At 36.6% G+C, this 18,655-nt stretch overlaps 1 protein-coding gene across 13 annotated transcripts in view; it reads left to right on the top strand.

Annotated features, from left to right (window-relative positions):
• LOC106176102 (calcium-activated potassium channel slowpoke) overlaps positions 1-14,884 on the top strand; it is a 60,705-nt gene extending 45,821 nt beyond the window's left edge. For 8 of the 13 annotated variants that reach the window (XM_087005883.1, XM_013558330.2, XM_087005887.1 and 5 more), the window contains 9 exons: positions 1,480-1,581; positions 3,910-4,096; positions 4,386-4,619; positions 5,336-5,528; positions 6,006-6,104; positions 6,306-6,436; positions 6,930-7,124; positions 7,402-7,572; positions 12,920-14,884. In XM_087005883.1, coding sequence (XP_086862009.1) covers positions 1,480-1,581; positions 3,910-4,096; positions 4,386-4,619; positions 5,336-5,528; positions 6,006-6,104; positions 6,306-6,436; positions 6,930-7,124; positions 7,402-7,572; positions 12,920-13,090 — 1,483 coding nt within the window. In that variant the 3' untranslated portion in view covers positions 13,091-14,884. Of the gene's footprint in view, positions 1-1,479; positions 1,582-3,909; positions 4,097-4,385; positions 4,620-5,335; positions 5,529-6,005; positions 6,105-6,305; positions 6,437-6,929; positions 7,125-7,401; positions 7,573-8,839; positions 8,898-12,919 lie in introns of all 13 variants that reach the window. The other 5 variants (XM_087005886.1, XM_013558332.2, XM_087005890.1 and 2 more) reach the window with 2 other exon arrangements.
• Positions 14,885-18,655: the final 3,771 nt, after the last annotated feature.

The following is an 18,655-nucleotide window of genomic DNA, read 5'->3' as shown; positions in this document are numbered from 1 at the left end:
GTTATGCTACAGGATTTGTTAGAATTCATATTCAGCAACAGTGTGTTTTCTGCAATATCAAAAACCTACTTGCAGTGTCTATGATGCATGTCTACTTGATAAAATTACATGAGACGCATTATGTGCATAACAAGATACCAGATACTTTGTTGGTATTTGATCCTCATTTGTATTTAAGCAACCTCAGGCTAAATAAAGATGTTTGTTACAACATTGTATTTTCATGATTTGATATAATGGTCTATGCAATCATTCAAGAATTTTCAAAAACAGTTCATCATAATTATCTAAATTTTAACTTTTGTCAATGCATTTAGTTCCTACCAGAGTAGATGGTGTATCCATGCCCGCAGGGCCCCAGATTGATAATGATCTTATTCCCTGATTGTTTTGTTCAGAGTAATCTTTGTGAGCAGTACCAATAGTTTAAGGTTGAGTAGGATATGATTTTTCTGGCACTTGTCAAAACAGAGGCACAGGAACTTTTTTCTCTTATTTTCTAATTTTATATTTATAGGGCATTCAAGAAACTAGTGATAGTGACTGATTCCATTGCACTGCCTTCTCAGTTGAAGACATTTTAAAGTTGCTGATCAATGGTGTGCTCTTTTGTCTCACCTGATTAGCAGTCAAAAAGTTTTAAATGATTTTTCAGCTGAGAAGTCACTTTGTGGCTCCCATATTCTGGTCCTAACTTTGAGAAATATTGACTTAAGTGGCTTTTAAATTTCAGTTTTCCAAAATTCTTTATAGTTTCTTTATAGATTGTCACAAGTTACAAAACAATTGTCTTACAGATATTACTTTTTGGTTCAAAATATGGGGATATGCCACTAGTATAAAATTTTTAATACTCATTACATAGTACACAAGGAACCTTACTATGATCAAGCACTGAAGTGGCACTGTATGCTTTCCCATGTGTATGGTACTTGTATCTGGCGACTGCATTCACAGACTGTTATATTATATTATATTTTTATGAACTTTATATATCATATTGAAAAGCTTTATTAGTAACAATTTTTGTTCCAGTAGACTCTTGCTTTTGTCATATGTCATTTTCATTGATCTATTTTAGTATTTATGGCCTAGTTTACACCTTTAATGTTATATTGTTTTGTGAACAATATGCTGAGAAGTCTTTGGTGAATATGTTGCTTTAAAATTTTGTAATTTTCAAATTGGTGTAAAATATACAGCATGAGATTACTGATGCAAAATTTGCTGTGTGTTGGCTCTTATTGCTCTCTGTCTGAAACTAAGGGCATGCAGGTTTGTACAAAATTAAATTGGTGCTGCAAGGAAATTAAGTTTGTTAGCTTCTCTGTGGCAAATCCACCATTTCACCAGAGACTATTATTTACTTTGTATAGTTTAAATTTGTGTTCCCTGTACCATGAAAACCTTTGTTTTGTATCCCTTTGTTTAATATTCAAACCACTGCTTGATGTACCGTCTCTTGACGTTAAATTTCAGAAATCGCAGCAACAGGGTTGATAAGCAAAAGGATGACAAAAAACATTCTTCACCTGATAAAAATCATGGGAAAACTTTGGGCCCTCTGAGGTCCACGAAAAAGTATGGCTTCACTCATAGTTCCAGTTCTGAAACTTTTGTTCTTTATTCATTTAATAACAAGCTTAACCTGGGCAACAACCTTTTTTCCCTTTGGTGTTAACAGTCTAAAATCTCCTAAATGAGAATGTCATCAGTTTTTTCTAGATGTTGTTGTAGTTTGTTTGCCACTATCTCCCTCTTGATCTCTGTTTTATGTTTTTCACTTCCTTCTTAACCAACAACGGGTAACCCAACTGTTTGGTTGACATCACTCAGGTATTAATATTAGTAGAGATAGTTGCTGATAACCCCAGTTACACTGTCCTCTGCAGACTACACACATATATGTGTAATAATTGTTACACTGGTAAATGTGTAGGCTGAATAGATTCCTTAGTTTTTCCGCTGCTCCGTAAATCGTATTTTAACCTTAATTTTGAAACATTGGCAGAAGGGGAAGTAGCACTAGTACCAGCATTACTATAGGTACTTGTAGAAGTCTGATTATTGACATATTACCAATACCAACATCATATTCTACAGCTGCTGTACAAATCCACATTTGATACCATTATTAAGACAGACACACACAAACACACACAAACACACGTGCAAACACCAAAGGCTCTCCACCTGCTGCTGCAACAACTTGCAGTCCTCAGAGGTTTAACTTACAGACTATCAATAGAGACAAGCTCTGAGAAAGTACTTGCTTATAGTCAGCTAAACAAATAAGTCTTTTGGTGCATTTGTGCATGACATGATGGTATGTGTCCAACTGCATGTTGCCATGCCCTGATAGACATGGGAATGCAGGATATGTGTTTACAGTTTTACTAAAATTTGCATGCTGTTATTTGCATCATATGTATATATATATATTAACATAGTAGTTCGTTGTCAAGATGCTTGTGATCAGTGTGGTCTGGCCTCAAACATCTGTCAATATTGCTGTGCAAAAATAAACTTGTGCAAGTATGGTAGAAGCAGGCTCTAACATTTTGTACTTGGCATTGGCTAAGATGATAAAAATAATATGACATTCTAAGAACTATTATGTTTTTTTTTTACATTTACTTTGTATTTTTTTTTTAGTTAATCTTCAACTTTGATCTTATATCTATGCTTATATGAAAACAAGATATTCTTGCTTGGCAAAGATGTAGAAATTTCACTGTTTGAACTCTCTGCATCTTTATACGGCATTTAATGCAGACTTTGCAAATTTTGAATGCATTTTGTCATTTAGATTTTCTTCACAGACCTTTTTGAAATCCTTCTTTTGTCTTTTATATAAAGGGTATTTTAAAAATTTGTGGGTCATTTTAAGAAAAAATTTATTTAATCTTAAAGACTATTGATTTAATATTTATATCATTGCAATTTTACCCAAAACTATTCAGACATACATTGTTAAATTGAGTTACTATTACATTATTGTATAGTTTGAAGATATACTAATTGTAAATATTGTTACTATATAATGGATCACAACTGGTTTATTTTGTATGCATTGAATAGTATATTAGATATCTTTGAATGAATTTATTATATCTTGATTATTATTTGAAGTGCTTCCCTTCTTCCTGATCATATATATTCATAATCATGCAATCTTTATTTTTCATGTTTTTGGTTAATTAACTTTTAATAAATGTGAATAATCTCTGTCAACCTCCCCCCCACCCCAATTCTCCTTGAAATGACTAATTATGAAATGTTACACAGCAGTGTAAGGGACCATTCAGAATCAGAAGAGCTGAGTGCTACATGTAGCTAGGCCATGACCTAAATATGGTGGACCTACATGAAAGGAAGACCGCTTAATCCTGTAATGGTCTCTCATACACCTCCCCATGCATCGTCCCTGCAGGGGCACAATAATTAAATCTCGGCCCAATTCAACCGATTGAGAGATGAAGAATGGGGAGCCATGTGAGAGGTGGAGAGACCATTACAGGATTAAACGGTCTTCCTTTCATGTAGGTCCGCCATATTTATATCGTGGACTAGCTAGCACTCGCCTCTTCTCATTCTGAATGGGGCCTAAGTCTATCTGGTCACAACCAAATATCTCATCACTGCATTTGTAGATCTTAAATTAATTAATTAATGTGGCTCAACTAAGCACTGTTAACTGAAAAAAAACCTTTGTCAAATATTTATTCTTCCTTCTCATTGAATTATTCAGTTTAATATTGATTAGTTAATCAGAATTACTCTTCTTTTATTTTGCACATGCCAAGTAAAGAGAAGTAAAAATCAATCTACAGTGTGTTAACTGTCTATATTGTACATAGCTGCAGTTACAATGTTTCTACTTGACAGGAGTTCTGTTTCTATTTCTAGACCAGGTAGTACAGCCAATTTGAACACTTTGCCTCCAATTGAGAGCAAAACAATAGCAGAAGAAGGAGGGAAGATCTCACCTTCAATCAAGGCAGACAATGCACAGCCAGATTTGGATCAAATAAAATTTGATGTCACAGGAATGTTCCACTGGTGTCCACAGCAACAGTTTGAAGATGTAGTACTTGTGAGTAACTCACATTTTTCTTACAGATTTCAAAGGACCATATTTTTTTAATATTTGTATATTTATAAAATAGATTTGTTTTAGATATATAAATATATAAGGTTTGTCTCTCGTAGAAATTCTTCTTTCTTGGCATAAGGCAAAAAAAGCATAAATTTTTGGAATATCTTCTTACAAGGTTATGGTGGTTTTTATGGTCTGTATTTTGTGTCACATAAATGTTCTTGTTTTGCCTTTTCACTGGATATACTTCATAAAGGGACACAAATGTGTCGAAAATTTCTTCCAGACAATGGGAGATCCTCCTGGAACTGTGAAACACAACTACAGCAGCCATGTTGTTGTGTGCGTGTTTGCAGACACACACTCTCCTCTCATGGGTCTATGTAATCTAGTTATGCCATTACGTGCCAGTAACTTTCACTTTGAAGAACTCAAAGATGTGATACTAGTTGGAGACAAGGAGTACCTGAGGAGAGAATGGAAAGGATTGCATAACTTTCCAAAAGTTCATATTTTACCGGTATGTGTTGATTGTGTTGAAAAGAATACATGTACTTGTAGGTACTGAGGGGTTCCACATTGGAAAAAAATCAGTGTACACATTTTATTCTGTTTGTTACTAAATGTTATTTAGCCAAATCAGTGATATGATGTCTTGGTTTTAAAATATTAGCCAGCAGAAATATTAACTTTTTTACACGTGTAGTCCACTAAGATAAGCTTTTTGAGGAGCCTATGGTGTCTTGAAAATTCAGACTTCTCTGAACATGTTATTTTAAAGAAATGTAATACAAAATGAAAGATTCCCAGTTTGAAACAAAAAGTTGTGCTTTTTTTATATGCTAAATACCTGCACTGCATGTTGTTTCAATTTGTAACTTCACATAAAGTGCACATATATTATGATAAATTCTCATGACAGTTTTACAGTTTTCTAATGTTTTCTAACTTTTACTCATATGTGTTCATATAGAGGTTAGAATTGCAACTTAACACATGCTCCTTGTGATTCTGTTCTAGCCTTTCTGGTACATTTTGTGGTACCATCTTGGTACATTTTGTGGTGTCTTCTTGTTACATGTACCATGTATGCTGCCTTCATAGTACATTATGTGATAATTTCTTGATACATTTCACTTTCACAGTACAATTTGTGGTACCTTCATGGTACATTTTGTGGTACCTTTATGGTACATTACATTATGCGTACTTAGCCATTGTTATTTCCTTCCCTAGGGTTCCCCGCTAAACCGGTCCCGACTGAGATCTGTAAATATCAACCTGTGTGATATGTGTGTGATTTTATCTGCCAAGCATGGCTCCTCTGAGGACACTACCCTGGTAGATAAAGAAGCCATTCTCTGCTCACTGAACATCAAAGCCATGTCCTTTGATGACACCCTGGGATTGCTCAATCAGAACACAGAAGGTACTACAGTATTCTCTTGGTGTTCACCAAATGAGAAATCACCCAAGTCAAACATTTCACACTTGTATAAAAATGAAATGATGGTTTACCCCTAGTGAATTGTTTGACTGTATATTGACATTTACAAAAATATTCAAAATGTCAATATGTTCACAGATACATCTTAGGTAATTGTTTTTCATCAGGCAGAAGTACACCTGGTGTATACAGCTTAATTACAATAAAAATATATATTTTGCCTATTACCATAGATTGTTCATTAAATAGTCATCTAAAGATTGACAGGCACAGAAATTAATACTATAAGATATACATTGTTGTTAAAGTTCACTAGAATTGTGCTCCATTAATTTTTAATTCTGTTATATTAACTAAAGAGTTCTCTGGGATTCCAGGATTCCTTGGTTCCCTAATTAGCTCCTATTGTCACCAGTTCAATCATAATTCAATAATTTAAATAATTCTTCCCTAAATTAGGGTTCTTGCCTCCTGGATTTGCTCCTATTGGCAGTCCTATGCGTCTGTCCAGGGTGGAGTGTATGCATGGCTCCAACATCCCAATGATCACAGAGTTAGGTAAGTCTGTACAACATAACATACATGTACTAATAACAAGACAGCAGTCTGTACAACACAACAGAGCATTAATGCCTCAGTGTGTACAACATGCCAGGGCTGTAGGTCAAATGTTGCTGGATGCAACTAAAAAGATTTTGTTGCTGAATGCATCCATTTACATTCAGACAATGATATTGTCATATTGTATCTATTCCACAGCCAATGATAGCAATGTCCAGTTCTTGGACCAGGATGATGATGATGACCCAGACACTGAGCTCTACATGACGCAGCCCTTTGCCTGTGGGACTGCGTTTGCTGTCAGTGTCCTGGACTCTCTCATGAGCACAGTGAGTTCCTGGACGTTATTATATGTTCAGTTTTAATTTTCTGTATATATTGTGCTTTCATTCTCATGACTTCAGTTCTAATCAAAGGGTTGAGCACAAAGACTTTTTGGGTATGAGATGTCATCAGTATATGACGTCTCTTGAAAAAAGGTCATTGTTTAGTTTTTATTTAGAGTTTTGATGCTGTTTTTATTAATGAGAATTTAGCTGTTTTCATAATCTCCTGATAGAGATTTTAAAGTTTTTTTTGTTTTTGTTTTTGTTTTTTTTTGTGAACACATTATTTGACCAAAATGACCAATGTAAACTTCACTGCTTGCAAATGTCTGATTCCTGAGGTCTAAAAGTGTTGAAATTGCTTAGTTACATAGGATTGTTTTGTTTATTTGTAAGAAAAATGACAAATAATGTCTTAGTATTTTTCATTGTCCATTGCTGCTTGACCATGAGACTGAAAATTACTTGGATATTCATGCCTTTTACTTTATTTCAGACATATTTCAATGACAATGCGTTGACTCTTATAAGAACTTTGATCACTGGTGGTGCAACCCCTGAGCTAGAACAGATCCTGGCAGAGGGCGCTGGCATGCGTGGAGGCTTCAGCACTCCAGATATTTTGTCCAATAGGAGCCGGTGCCGAGTAGGACAGATCTCCTTGTTTGAAGGACCATTATCACAATATGGGGTGGGTAGTCTCTAGCTGTAAACACATGTGTGGTACAGTGTATGTGTTCAGACTGTGTGGCTTGTTGTTGTCATATAATTATTGATATTACGTTTGGATTTGTTTTAGTGTGTGTGCATGTGTGTGTACATGTGTGTTTGTGTGTGTGTGTGTCATAATACAAAAAGTTTTGTACATATACATCTATGAGCTGACCTGTTGTCACCCAAATAAAATTATTGCTAATTATTGCTATTATTGCATCTTGGATTGATGGTCCAAATGTTCTATTTTGCAGGAGGGAGGGAAATATGGAGACTTATTTGTGGCTGCCCTGAGGAGCTATGGTATCCTATGTATTGGTCTCTACCGATTCCGAGACACCAATTCTACAGCAAAGAGTCCATCATCAAAACGTTACGTCATCACCAACCCACCAGACGACTTCAGCATGATGCCAACAGATCAAGTAAGTTTTGTGTCAAGAATATGATGTTGTATTTGCCTCAGACTGCCTGCAACTTTTGCCACATGTTTACAACTAATCATGTTCAATTTGTTAGATTGATTTTAAAAAAGACATCTTTGCATGTTTTGTCCTAGAAAACATGGTAAAGAATTTAAAGTTCATTGATGTAGATTTGTGAATTTTGAAGGTGTGATTTTTCAGAACGTTTGAAACTAAACACGGTCTTTATAATAATACTGAGAATTGTGTTTTTTTTTTCTTGTTGATTATAAATACTAATCCTTTTGGTGCTTACATTTGGTTTAATTTTACATAAAATATTTCCTCTGTGAGCTACATTTGGTGACGCATACATAGAGGTGAAATTCAAAGAAGTTGACTCCGAAAGATTTTCTTTTTGCTACTTTTGTAATGAGGTGATTTCTGTATAGTTTTTAGGCATTATTTTGTATGTAAAATGAAGTTGCTGTTTATGTCAAGTGGTTACTTGATGTAATTGAACTGCACCATGCAGTGAAGAAATCACATTGTCAGAACAGAAAGTGAAATGGCATCTTTTGTAGAACAGTTTTCAAACTTACTTTGTTTTGGTTTTGTTTGTAGTTTATTTAAGGTTATAAGTATATAATACTTGAAAATTCTTTTTTCTTATGATAAAAACGATGGAGATTCTTAGTGCAGTTTTCAAAGATATAATCTGCATTTTGTTTGGAATCATGACATTTTTCAGTATGTAATATTTGTCATAAACAGATGTTCCATATCACACTAACTGTGGTCATCTCTTTGCTGAGACACCTTACTAATGAGTTCAGACACCTTTTTAGAAGTTCTTCATCACATTCACTGTAGTCAATCAACTTTTTGCTGAGATATGTAACTAACGAACAGACATCCTCAGACAAATTGAAAATTTATGCCAATAAGAACTAAGAAAACCATTTATTTTGGATTCGTTATTACCATTTACTTGCAGCTTTTCCCAAGAATGTATTTATCAAGTATCTAATTTTATGAACTACTGTAAACCTGTGACATTAATTAGTGGTTATTATCACCATTGGCCACATATTGTTTAGAAACTTCAATTTTTTACATGTAGTGTATTTTAATGTTGAGCATAATACAAATTGGGAAGAATGCTTTGTTGAGCTGGAATGTTTATAACTTTTCTATAGTGTTTTTCTTCATCATCATTTTCTAGACTTGCTGCATGAGGATGACATGATAACTAACAGCATCTCTTCTGACTTTTTCTTCCCACCAGGTTTTCTGTTTTGTTCCTTGCAACTTTAACAATCCTGCTTACGCCAAGGAAATAGAACGTAAGCCATCTACTCCTCGCCTTATCTTTCTTCTTGCCACACCTGGGCTCATCCCAAACCTGTTTGAGATCAAATACAACAACAAAAAAGGTAGACCATTATCCACAAAAAAAAAAAAAAAAGAAAAAAAAATGTTGACACTTGGTTATCATGCAAAATGTAACTTTTTAGCTCATTTGCACATTGATTTCTTTTCAAATTAGCTTGTCTCGCCTAGAACTTATTACTTCATGTAGCATGGGATTAAGTCTGCCAGGCTTTTCTGCACATACATTTCCTCTGGGGAGTACAAGTCCATGATAATACTCGTGCACTACTTATTCCCAAAAGGAAGTTTTGGCTTTTTTTTAATAACCCAGTGGTAAGATTTTTGCAAAAGTGATCAGAAGTGATCAGACTGGGCTATGCAGGATGGAAAAAGTAGGCCTGTAGGTGGGGTGGGGGGGTGGGAGACTTGTTTTATGTCATGAGTCAGCTAAGGGGGTTATAAGGTCCTCTTCTTCAGAAAAAGAGACCGTTTTGAAATTGCTGGCTACAGGACTGAAATAGATCCATATGGCAACATAGGATCACTTGTACTCTGGTCACCTGACAGGGCAAATTGGACCAATTCTCAGTCCAAAATATTCAAGTCTTAACAGATCACTAGAAATCACTAGAGAATCTTCAGAACTTAACCCTTGATGCTTGTGCACAAATTAGAATATTATTCATTCCACCTTAAATACTAGTAGGGACACAAAGTACATTGAACTATGTAGATAATTTTGCTTTTTACCAAAAACTGTTTCATTTTAATTTCAATTATATGTTGAAGTGGTGAGGGTTTACATAAAAGATTTAACAGAGAATTTAAGTTGGTCAATTGAAATTTTCGGTTAGCAATACTGTATGTGCAGAGAAGGCTGACTTTTCCCCCCGCAGCATCTATCATACATTCATTTCAACAATTTGAAAAATATTGGTTCAGTTTGCATGTCACAGTTTCTAGTATTTAGCTCTGCGATTTTTTTCTTTTTATTGACTTAAATTATTATTTTTTTACTAGCCAGTGCAGTCCATTTTGCACATAGCCTTTTTGTCATAGTTTCCAATGTAATTGTAAAGTTCCAGTTTTACTTTATTTTCATGAAGATGAAATCTTGTAAAGTAGTCAGTAGCAAGTGTCAGTATGATGGCGCTGTGAATGAAGACAGAGACATGCTGGGGTGTGACATGCAGATTGGTCCTTATCTTTGGATTGAGTCCAGGTCTTTAACAAATGCATTATAAGAACTGAGGGAAGTCACAAACTGCTCATAGCTTTTTTACTAAAAAAAAAAGGACAAGAAAAGTGTTCATTACCCAGTGGCTCAAAGGAAATATGCATGGTACATCTTAAAGTTTAGCAGCGTTTCATTTATTTTCATAGGGAAAAAATATGTAATTAGTGCTTTTAGTGCCTTGGGTATGTTGCTCAGTAAAATGACAGGTGCAGAAAATAAATTGGTTGAGACAATTTTGGTCCTCACTGCAGGGAGGAGATACTTGGTTCCAATCCCTGTGCCTGATCTCTCTGTTATCCCCAAGGTTGCTATCAAGTACCTGTTCCCTGAAGGAAGGACAAACAAAACCTTGGTTTAAGCTAATCAGCATTTTATTGTCAAATTCTGATGAGAATCATGCCACTTTTCTGGATGATAAAAATTGCTGCCTGAACTATGAGACAGTACCTGCAGAAGATTCCAATCTTCTTACAAGGCTGATAAGTCATCAAATTATGCCTTAGAAAGCTTTTGCAGCATTCCCACAATTTTTCTTCTCATTTTTTGCTAACAGAACATTAAAATAACTTGAGCACTGAGCACAGCACTTGGTGTAGTGAGTAGTGTATGCCAGTTTCATGTTAAATCACACAGCATGCGGTATCACACTGTCTGTTTGGAGATTTGATGGATACAGTGATTGTTTTATGTGTGCACATATTTATATATACCTTTTAAAGATCCTTACATGGGACAGATATTTTGCAATAGGGAATAGTGACAGGCCTCCATTCCATGGACTGTATGTTTAATAGTTACTCGTGTGTCCAGGCTGCTACTATCATAAATATTACAATCTGTAAATACATCAACAAAATGTATTCTTCTATGCTCATCTACTCAGTAACTGTACACTCCAAACACCCACTTAGACAAAAATAGTGCCCTCTGTCTGGGACTGCGACCTTTTTTTATATATAAAAATGTGTGGTTTACGTCTGTGTAATCATCAGCTTTGCTGCAGAGAAATGAAAGCCTTAGTTTAATTGTGACTTCCTAGCTCAGGTTGAAGGCATGTGTAATGGTGCCATGTGCTTTTTTGTGTGTCTGTGTGCATCCAGTGACGGAAGAGAGAGAGAGAGAGAGAGAGAGAGAGAGTGTCTTGTTACATGTACAGCCTAGATGTTGCATGGGGTTATTCTTACTTTTCCTTCCTCCACCTCTTCCTTCCTTCCTTGGACTTTCCTGGAGGTAACTATTTAATATTGTAGTATTATAGGGGGAGAATTATGGTTTGTTTTCAAATTTTTATGTCAAGAGCAACAATAATTTTTACAATGTGATTCTGATTCTTTTAAGAAAAATCGTGCCATTGTTGATTCTCCTTCCCTATATTACATAATATATGAAGTTTCACTTTTTGTCCAATTTGCATAGTGAAGACCACTTGCACATGTGCATGGTTTTGTATGTGCCTGAGTGTATATACACATACATATATAAATGTTTATAAACACACGTTAAGGTTTTCAGAATGTAGCACTTACAAAGCATGATTAAAATTTTGACCTTTTTATAAACACTTGAATAGGAAACTTAACAAGTGTTTAACGAATGTTAATTTGGGTTGCAAGTAGTTTAGACCCAGGTAGTGGGTGGTATTCTTGTACCATACATTGCCAGTGCCTGTACACAGTCATTATATAGGCTCTGCATGGTTATAGTTGGCATGTATCACTGTGTGTAATAGTAGTAGTAGCAGCAGTGTGTAGTTAACACTGGTGATCACACTGTCCTGGTCTGCCATCCAAGTGATGCATGCAGTCCCATGTACGTTCAGTAAAGAAATATGTCCTGTCCACTATCTGTGTCCTGAGGAGTTGAAGAGGACTGAAGTGTCTCTGATCTGACTGAACAGAACAATTAGCATTGCACAACTGTTTATATTGGCCCCTTTGATAAATGATCTAATTTTGGCTTTGTTCATTTCAGCATTTTTAAAACTTTTTTATCTAGTGTGTATGGATACACATTTGTTATTTGCAATTCCTCTCAAAACTATTTGTGAACAGTTTCTCTGAGCATTGAAAAAGTTTTTTCTGACTTAATTGTTTGGAAAATATAGTCATGAAATGGGCATTTAAAGTTTCACAAACAGTGGATGGTGTTTTTTTTTTTTTTTTTTTTTTTTTTTTTTTTTTTTTTTTTTCTGAAAAATCCTGCTATTGGAGTGTGGGTTTTTGGTTCTTTAAATACGAAATTGAAGCCTCTAAAACTTCTTAGCTTGAAGTGCAAAAGAGAGAGAGAGACTGTTACCACATTGTGGTAGGTGAGCAGAGTGCAGAAATGTGTTCTGTTGAGCTTCCACAGCACCTCTACCACAATCACTCTCCCACACTGTATTCTTTGTTGTCTGCTGCACCAGAGAAATCAGAAATATACACTATACCAATTATCTCATATTTTTGTAGTTTATTGATGGATAAATTTTAATTAAGTATTGATGTTAATGTTGTCATTAAAGTTTCCATTGCCTACATTAAAATTCATAATGTATTTAGAGGTATAATACATCTTAGCCAGGAAAGTGCCCTTATTTATTAGGACTTAAAATTTTGACCAGAAATTACTATGGGTTTGGCTGCATTGTAATATTTGTACATTTAACTCAATGGTGCCTCTTTACTGAACATTTTATAACTTGGCATTCATATGTGATAATGTTAGATCCGTGGTAATACTCAAGATGTTAACAACTGCTCCTCTTTCTTCATTCAGGTCTTTTGTCTAATTCCCTTCGATGAAGGGCGTGGAAGCACCAGGAGACGCAGAGGCCAGAGGCCTATCAGTGCAAGCAGCATGGATAGGGTGGGAAGTGGATCACGAAAATCACGCGAATCACTTCGCAGTTCACATCATTTGCGCCTTCCAGATTCTACATACACATGATTTTGATGGCAAATGGTGCTGGGCACCAACTGATTTCACACTACAGACATGAGGCAGAGGTGGGCCACATAAGATCTGATACAAGCATGGAGTATGGAGAGATGGACAGATAAAGAAGAGACTATTAAATAAAACATTGTGATGTAGTAGTAGACTGTGTATATTGTATGCTGTGCTGTTATTCATGAAGATGTGGGCACTATTCACTCATACTCTGTGCTACTACTTAAATATTGTACACTACATGTCACAGAGTGTTTGTAAAGTATTAAATCAGCACAGTGATTGTCTTTATAATAAAAGATAGGATGCCCACTGGTCATCTGGCTAAATGTGTCCATCTGCCATGATGGACACACAACATAGATGTACATTGCCTGGGTCTCAGCTATGACTCAGCCCAGTGGAGAGGGGAGGGGCGTGGCTGTTACCTTGCTAATATAGTGGTTATATCATAATGTGCTGGCTCTTCAGTTCCTTAGTTTCTGATTTCACAGATGAAATATGAAATATATGTAGAATGTGAATTTTAAGAATTTTTTCTTGTTGGGCACATTATACGCAGTTTGTACAAGTGCAGCTTTTTGTTTTAGCTTTTTATGTCTTTTTCTTATGTTAAAAATTTGATAGCATTGTTAGATTCTTTATTACTCATGTTCAATTCCACATCCTTATTTAAATCTAACTTTTCCCTTTGTATAAAAGTCTGTGTTGGGCTTATTCATGTAACTATTTGCTTGTTGATTTCTTGATTCATTTAATATAATTTTATTTATATTTCACTTACATGTAAATGGTATCTAAAAGGGATTGTTACCAAACATTAGGTATCTCTCTGAGGGGGGTGGAGGCAATATGGAGGGTGGGTTGTTGGATCCAAAACCCTGGAACATCGTTTTAGGCAGCAAGCCCTGCATTCTGCCCAACCCTAAATCTGAACTGATAGGCAGGCAGTAGGTGGGTTTTAAAAAACAGATACGTTGTAAATGTTTATCAATAACTTCATTTTATACGGAAGACCACTGTGTTAAATAACATTCCCACGTCGGTGCTACATGTATGTATAATTTGTTGACACTTCAGTGTCTAGTGACAGTATTGTATAAATGTTATTGTTTTTTATCTATTGTTTACCCACCTCAACATGTTTTGTAAATGTTATACAACACAGAGAATCTCATTGTCAAACTTCAGTTTAGGATCACTGCCTTATGTGTCTTATTTTAAATGCACGACTGCGTGTAATAAAGTCTTTTTCTATTTGTTGTATAGTTTACACATAACTTGCCAGTATATCCAAGGTATCTCTATTCTTTGTGTCTGTTCAGTTCCCAGGAACAGTGTGTGATTTGCTGTGATATATCCTGCCCTTTGTCCAGTTCATTACTAGAGCAGCAGTTAATATCTGGTACAGATTTTTGTTTTTGATATTGTTTTTCTTGTGACTTTTGCCGGTTGATTTACTCATTGTTTATGCAGTAGTGCAGTTGTCTACAGTTTGTAGAGAGTGAGCTGTTATATAATGTGAGCTGGAGACACAGTCAGTGTTCACCGTATTTCTACCCCGGAGATTCAAAGCAACGTTGCACTGCTAAATACTCGTTCATATTTGGGATGTCATTTGTTACCAGCTGTTACAGACCTGTCTCACAAGATGTGCCCGTACTCGTGCTTTTCAATGATAATTACATTATCTGACCGCAAAACATTTGTAACTTCCATGGTGTATTTACTACCGACAGTGCAATCGGAGTGTTTTCTGCTTTGTCTAATAAACAGAAGTATTTTGACCAAGCCCTTGTTGTGTTTAATTGTGTAACGTAAAACAACGATTTTGGAAATGGCTAGGAAGCGGCGTGGTCAGCCTTTCGATAAATTACTGTTAAACTCGAAATGTCTCGTGGCGGCGTGTGTCGCCAGCACGGATCAAAGCGCGGCGACAAGGGTATGACTAGCGCGTAAGCTTATTGAACTAAAGTATTATAGACATTTGAAATAAGATCCCGGTTATTGCTTTCTATCTTGCGAGTGTCAATACTTGAATCTTGTGAACAAGTGAAGGGATCAGTCCTAATCCTAGAACCGCTGTGCTTGTACAGCACTTCATCCAAGAATTATGCGTATTTTAGGCAGGTTAGACTGGCCGTTATGCTGCCTCAACGTACAGCAATGCGGTCGATGTGACCCCGTGGAGAAGGGGGCGGTAGAGAAGAAAAGGCCAATATTGGCCTCTGTGCTGTCGCATTATTCCCCGTATAGGAGTTCGTACTACTGTTGCAACGTACATACAGCAGGATTTTCTCAGAGGCTGTTTATTCTCCACACCAAGGCGAATACACCCCCAGCCCACCCCCCACCCCCCATCCTCCCATAAAGCTTGTAAAAATCTTTAAAAAAAATAATTTTTAAAAATTGCTTTAGCTTTCACAGGATAATCCCCGCCTTTGCGGTAAAATCGGTAAAATATCATTTCCGGGTGAAAATAGTTCTGCTTGTGAATTTCATTTTGCTCCTAAGGCTGTCGCCAGCCTAGCGGCAAATCACCTCTACATCTCTCCACTCATATGAAGATCAGCTGACGACTGAGACGCCATTTTCTTGTGTGAACGCGCGCCGCCTCACCTCGTTCTGCACGAGACTGGCGCGCTCACACTGACCAGTAGGCGATGTGCCGGAGACACATCTCTATCGAATGCCCGAGGTCCACTCCTACTCCACCCCCTGTACCCTGTAAAGGGTTCATTCTACTATCGGAAATATGCAACCTCGTGTTTGCGGTGACGCTCATATGGCTGTTAGGAGTATTTTAAAGCGAAAAGATAGAAAACTTAATTTGTTGGTGTCACCAGCATCCGTGTAGTGCGTGCCGACCACTGCTCGGTGTATTTATTTATTTTTTCTTTTGTCACGACTTTGGTCAAGTGCATTTTCACCACGCGTCACGAAAATGTCTTCTAAGCGAAGACTAGTAATTTCATAACTTAAAAAAAGATTTGGCGTCCCTATTCTATAGGTTAATGTTTTAAAAGAAGGAAATGGGAAGATTTGAGACAAATCTCCAAAAACGATACCTTTGAGTCACTCGAGTGCCATCCACACGGCGTCATTCTCTTGCCGTGCAGACACTAACCGTTTACCTGGATGGAACGCGACTAGCTCTGTAGACTGACTTCTAACAAGACCACCCAGAGTAAAAAATTACAAAATAACTGATAATGTCATTCACTCCCCCGATCTCTTAAAAATCCGGTCTAGTCCTAGGTGTTATTGATGATGTCATATCGCGATTTTATGTTTAGAAATAGTCTCTTGCAAATGACACCCAATATAGGATATGATATTGAAAATATGATCCCGCTAGATCATTAGGGGATAGGGGCTGAACAGGAGAGAGAACCCCGGGGGTGTCACTAGCAACTAAGCTTGAAATCCGTAAGGATGTCCATTTTTTTTACTGACAAAGTGCATCTGTTAGAATGTCGTCATCCCACCTTCTTGCGTCTGTCGTACTATTTTCATCATTTTCTCAAATTAATGTGAATTTCTACATCAAATAAACAATCTTATGAACAATTTCTTTTTCCACTTGACTTATTTGCTGATTGCAAATGATATAAAAGCACACTTTTATTGATTCACGTCTTGCACAGAATCTTGCCTAGAATCAATGTAATGATTACTTAACACTATTTATCCTACGATTAAGAAGTATCAATTAAACGCCAATACACAACGCCTCCTGCCCAATCAATCCCGTAGTGCAATTTGTACATGCCTGTTCAAACGGGATTGTCTTTTTCAAAAAAAAAAAAAAAAAAAAAAAAAAAAACTCTACGATCAGAGAAAGAGTGTATCCATTAATTTGCTTGTTTATTGCTAAAACCTTTACATTTTTTCTTGTCATACCTCTGCTTAATCTTTGTATTTTAATTTATAATTGATGGCACCAGCACGACGCGTTGGGTTCAATCGTAACGGTGGGCTCGGCGTTTGCTATCCTCGACGCTGATATACGACTCTTGAAAAAGCAAGCAGAGGGTTAGGAGGGTGGAAATTGGAGGTGCAAGGTAAACATCTCACTAAGTTCGACACGTATTTTTTCACGCTTATCTCCTCTGAGATCGATTATATTACTAAACATATTCATTATTGCTGATGTCCACAAGTTAACATTGCCATTAGCGTGGAATTAGTGTGAACAACACGAGCTAGGGCCAGCCAACCCTCCAAGCGGAGGGACGGCGTCGTGGCTAGTGAGGTGATGAATTTGGCAGATTTCTGAAACACTACGTGTCGAGAAGGTCTGGGCAGACCGTCTACAAAGTGCTATTTCTGTTTCATCAAGCCGCAACAACTTCCTTTTCCATTTTTTATATTTCCCTACCATTTTCCATGTAAACAATCTCGTTTGAGTTGTACGGAGTACATCAGTCCATCAATCTCCCACCTCAGTCCATTTTATTTTATTTTAAGGTACGCGTGGATGAAGCGCTGTCGTTGATTTTGCACCGGTTTGGTGAAACGTCTCTAATGTGAACTGGTGCGCCCATTTTACTTTTTAAAAATGTAAAACAAAATAACAAAAAACGATGTTTGATAGTACAAATGTATACACGGATTTATCTTGTGATTTAACGTCCAGCCGTCCCTCCCGACTACAGTAGACCCGTGGTTCCCCAATCACATTTTGCACGCACACTGCCCTAGGTGTCCTGCAACAAATACAAACTTCTTGCCCTTGATGAAGTTCAGAAATTTTAGACAGCCGTTTTCCAGGAAAATTTCACAATCAACCGTGAGTCATATTTCAGGGAACAGGGTTTTATTTTGCGAATCTAGTAAAATATTTAATTCTCGAATCACATATGAAACTGTCTGAAAACCAGGGAAGAGCATCCAAAATAACACCTTAGAGGACGTTATGGGCCGTCTCCAACATAACGTGATAACATCAGACAGATGGAAAAGTGTGAACATTGACCATTTCGTTGGATTTATTATCTCCGTAGCTACAAGATCTCTAACCAACGAGTTTTTCTTCACCGCGGTAGGTGACGAGATAACTTAGCAGACGACCAGCGCCATCAGGCCACAGTTTACTCACTGCGGTTCATGGGACGGATCGAAGCGAGAACGTGGAAAATTTTGTGAATTTGATAAGCAGTATGTGAGAACGTATCAAGCATATCAACAGATGTAAACAATAAAAACACAAGGTCCAGAAAAGCATCATTGTGCACCATGGGCTTTGAGTAAACTGATTAGTAGTGCTTTCGAGAAAAAATATTATTCAATGTGATCAGCACTTGTCACAATAGACAAGATGAAAGGAAAATAATTGACTCATCTTGAAGGTGGGTCCCAAGATGCCGTAGATGATAACCACCTCTTAGAACTTAATCAATATATTTCATTCCGTGACAACTGCTTCTTGGGTTTCCACCTTCGATTTTAAACGTTGTTTTCTCGGTATTTTTAAAGGCTGTTTACTTGAAAACAAAGGGTGTTTATTCAAGTTAAACTGTTTGGAGCCAGCCATTATCTTAAGGTTCGTGTTTCTAGAGT

This window comes from Lingula anatina, chromosome 2 (genome assembly GCF_051362555.1).
Source record: "Lingula anatina isolate TDL-2025a chromosome 2, LinAna3.0, whole genome shotgun sequence".
NCBI classification, from domain to species: Eukaryota; Metazoa; Brachiopoda; class Lingulata; order Lingulida; family Lingulidae; genus Lingula; species Lingula anatina.
The sequence above is the reverse complement of the archived record's forward strand: the minus strand, read 5'-3'. Positions and strand labels throughout refer to the sequence as shown.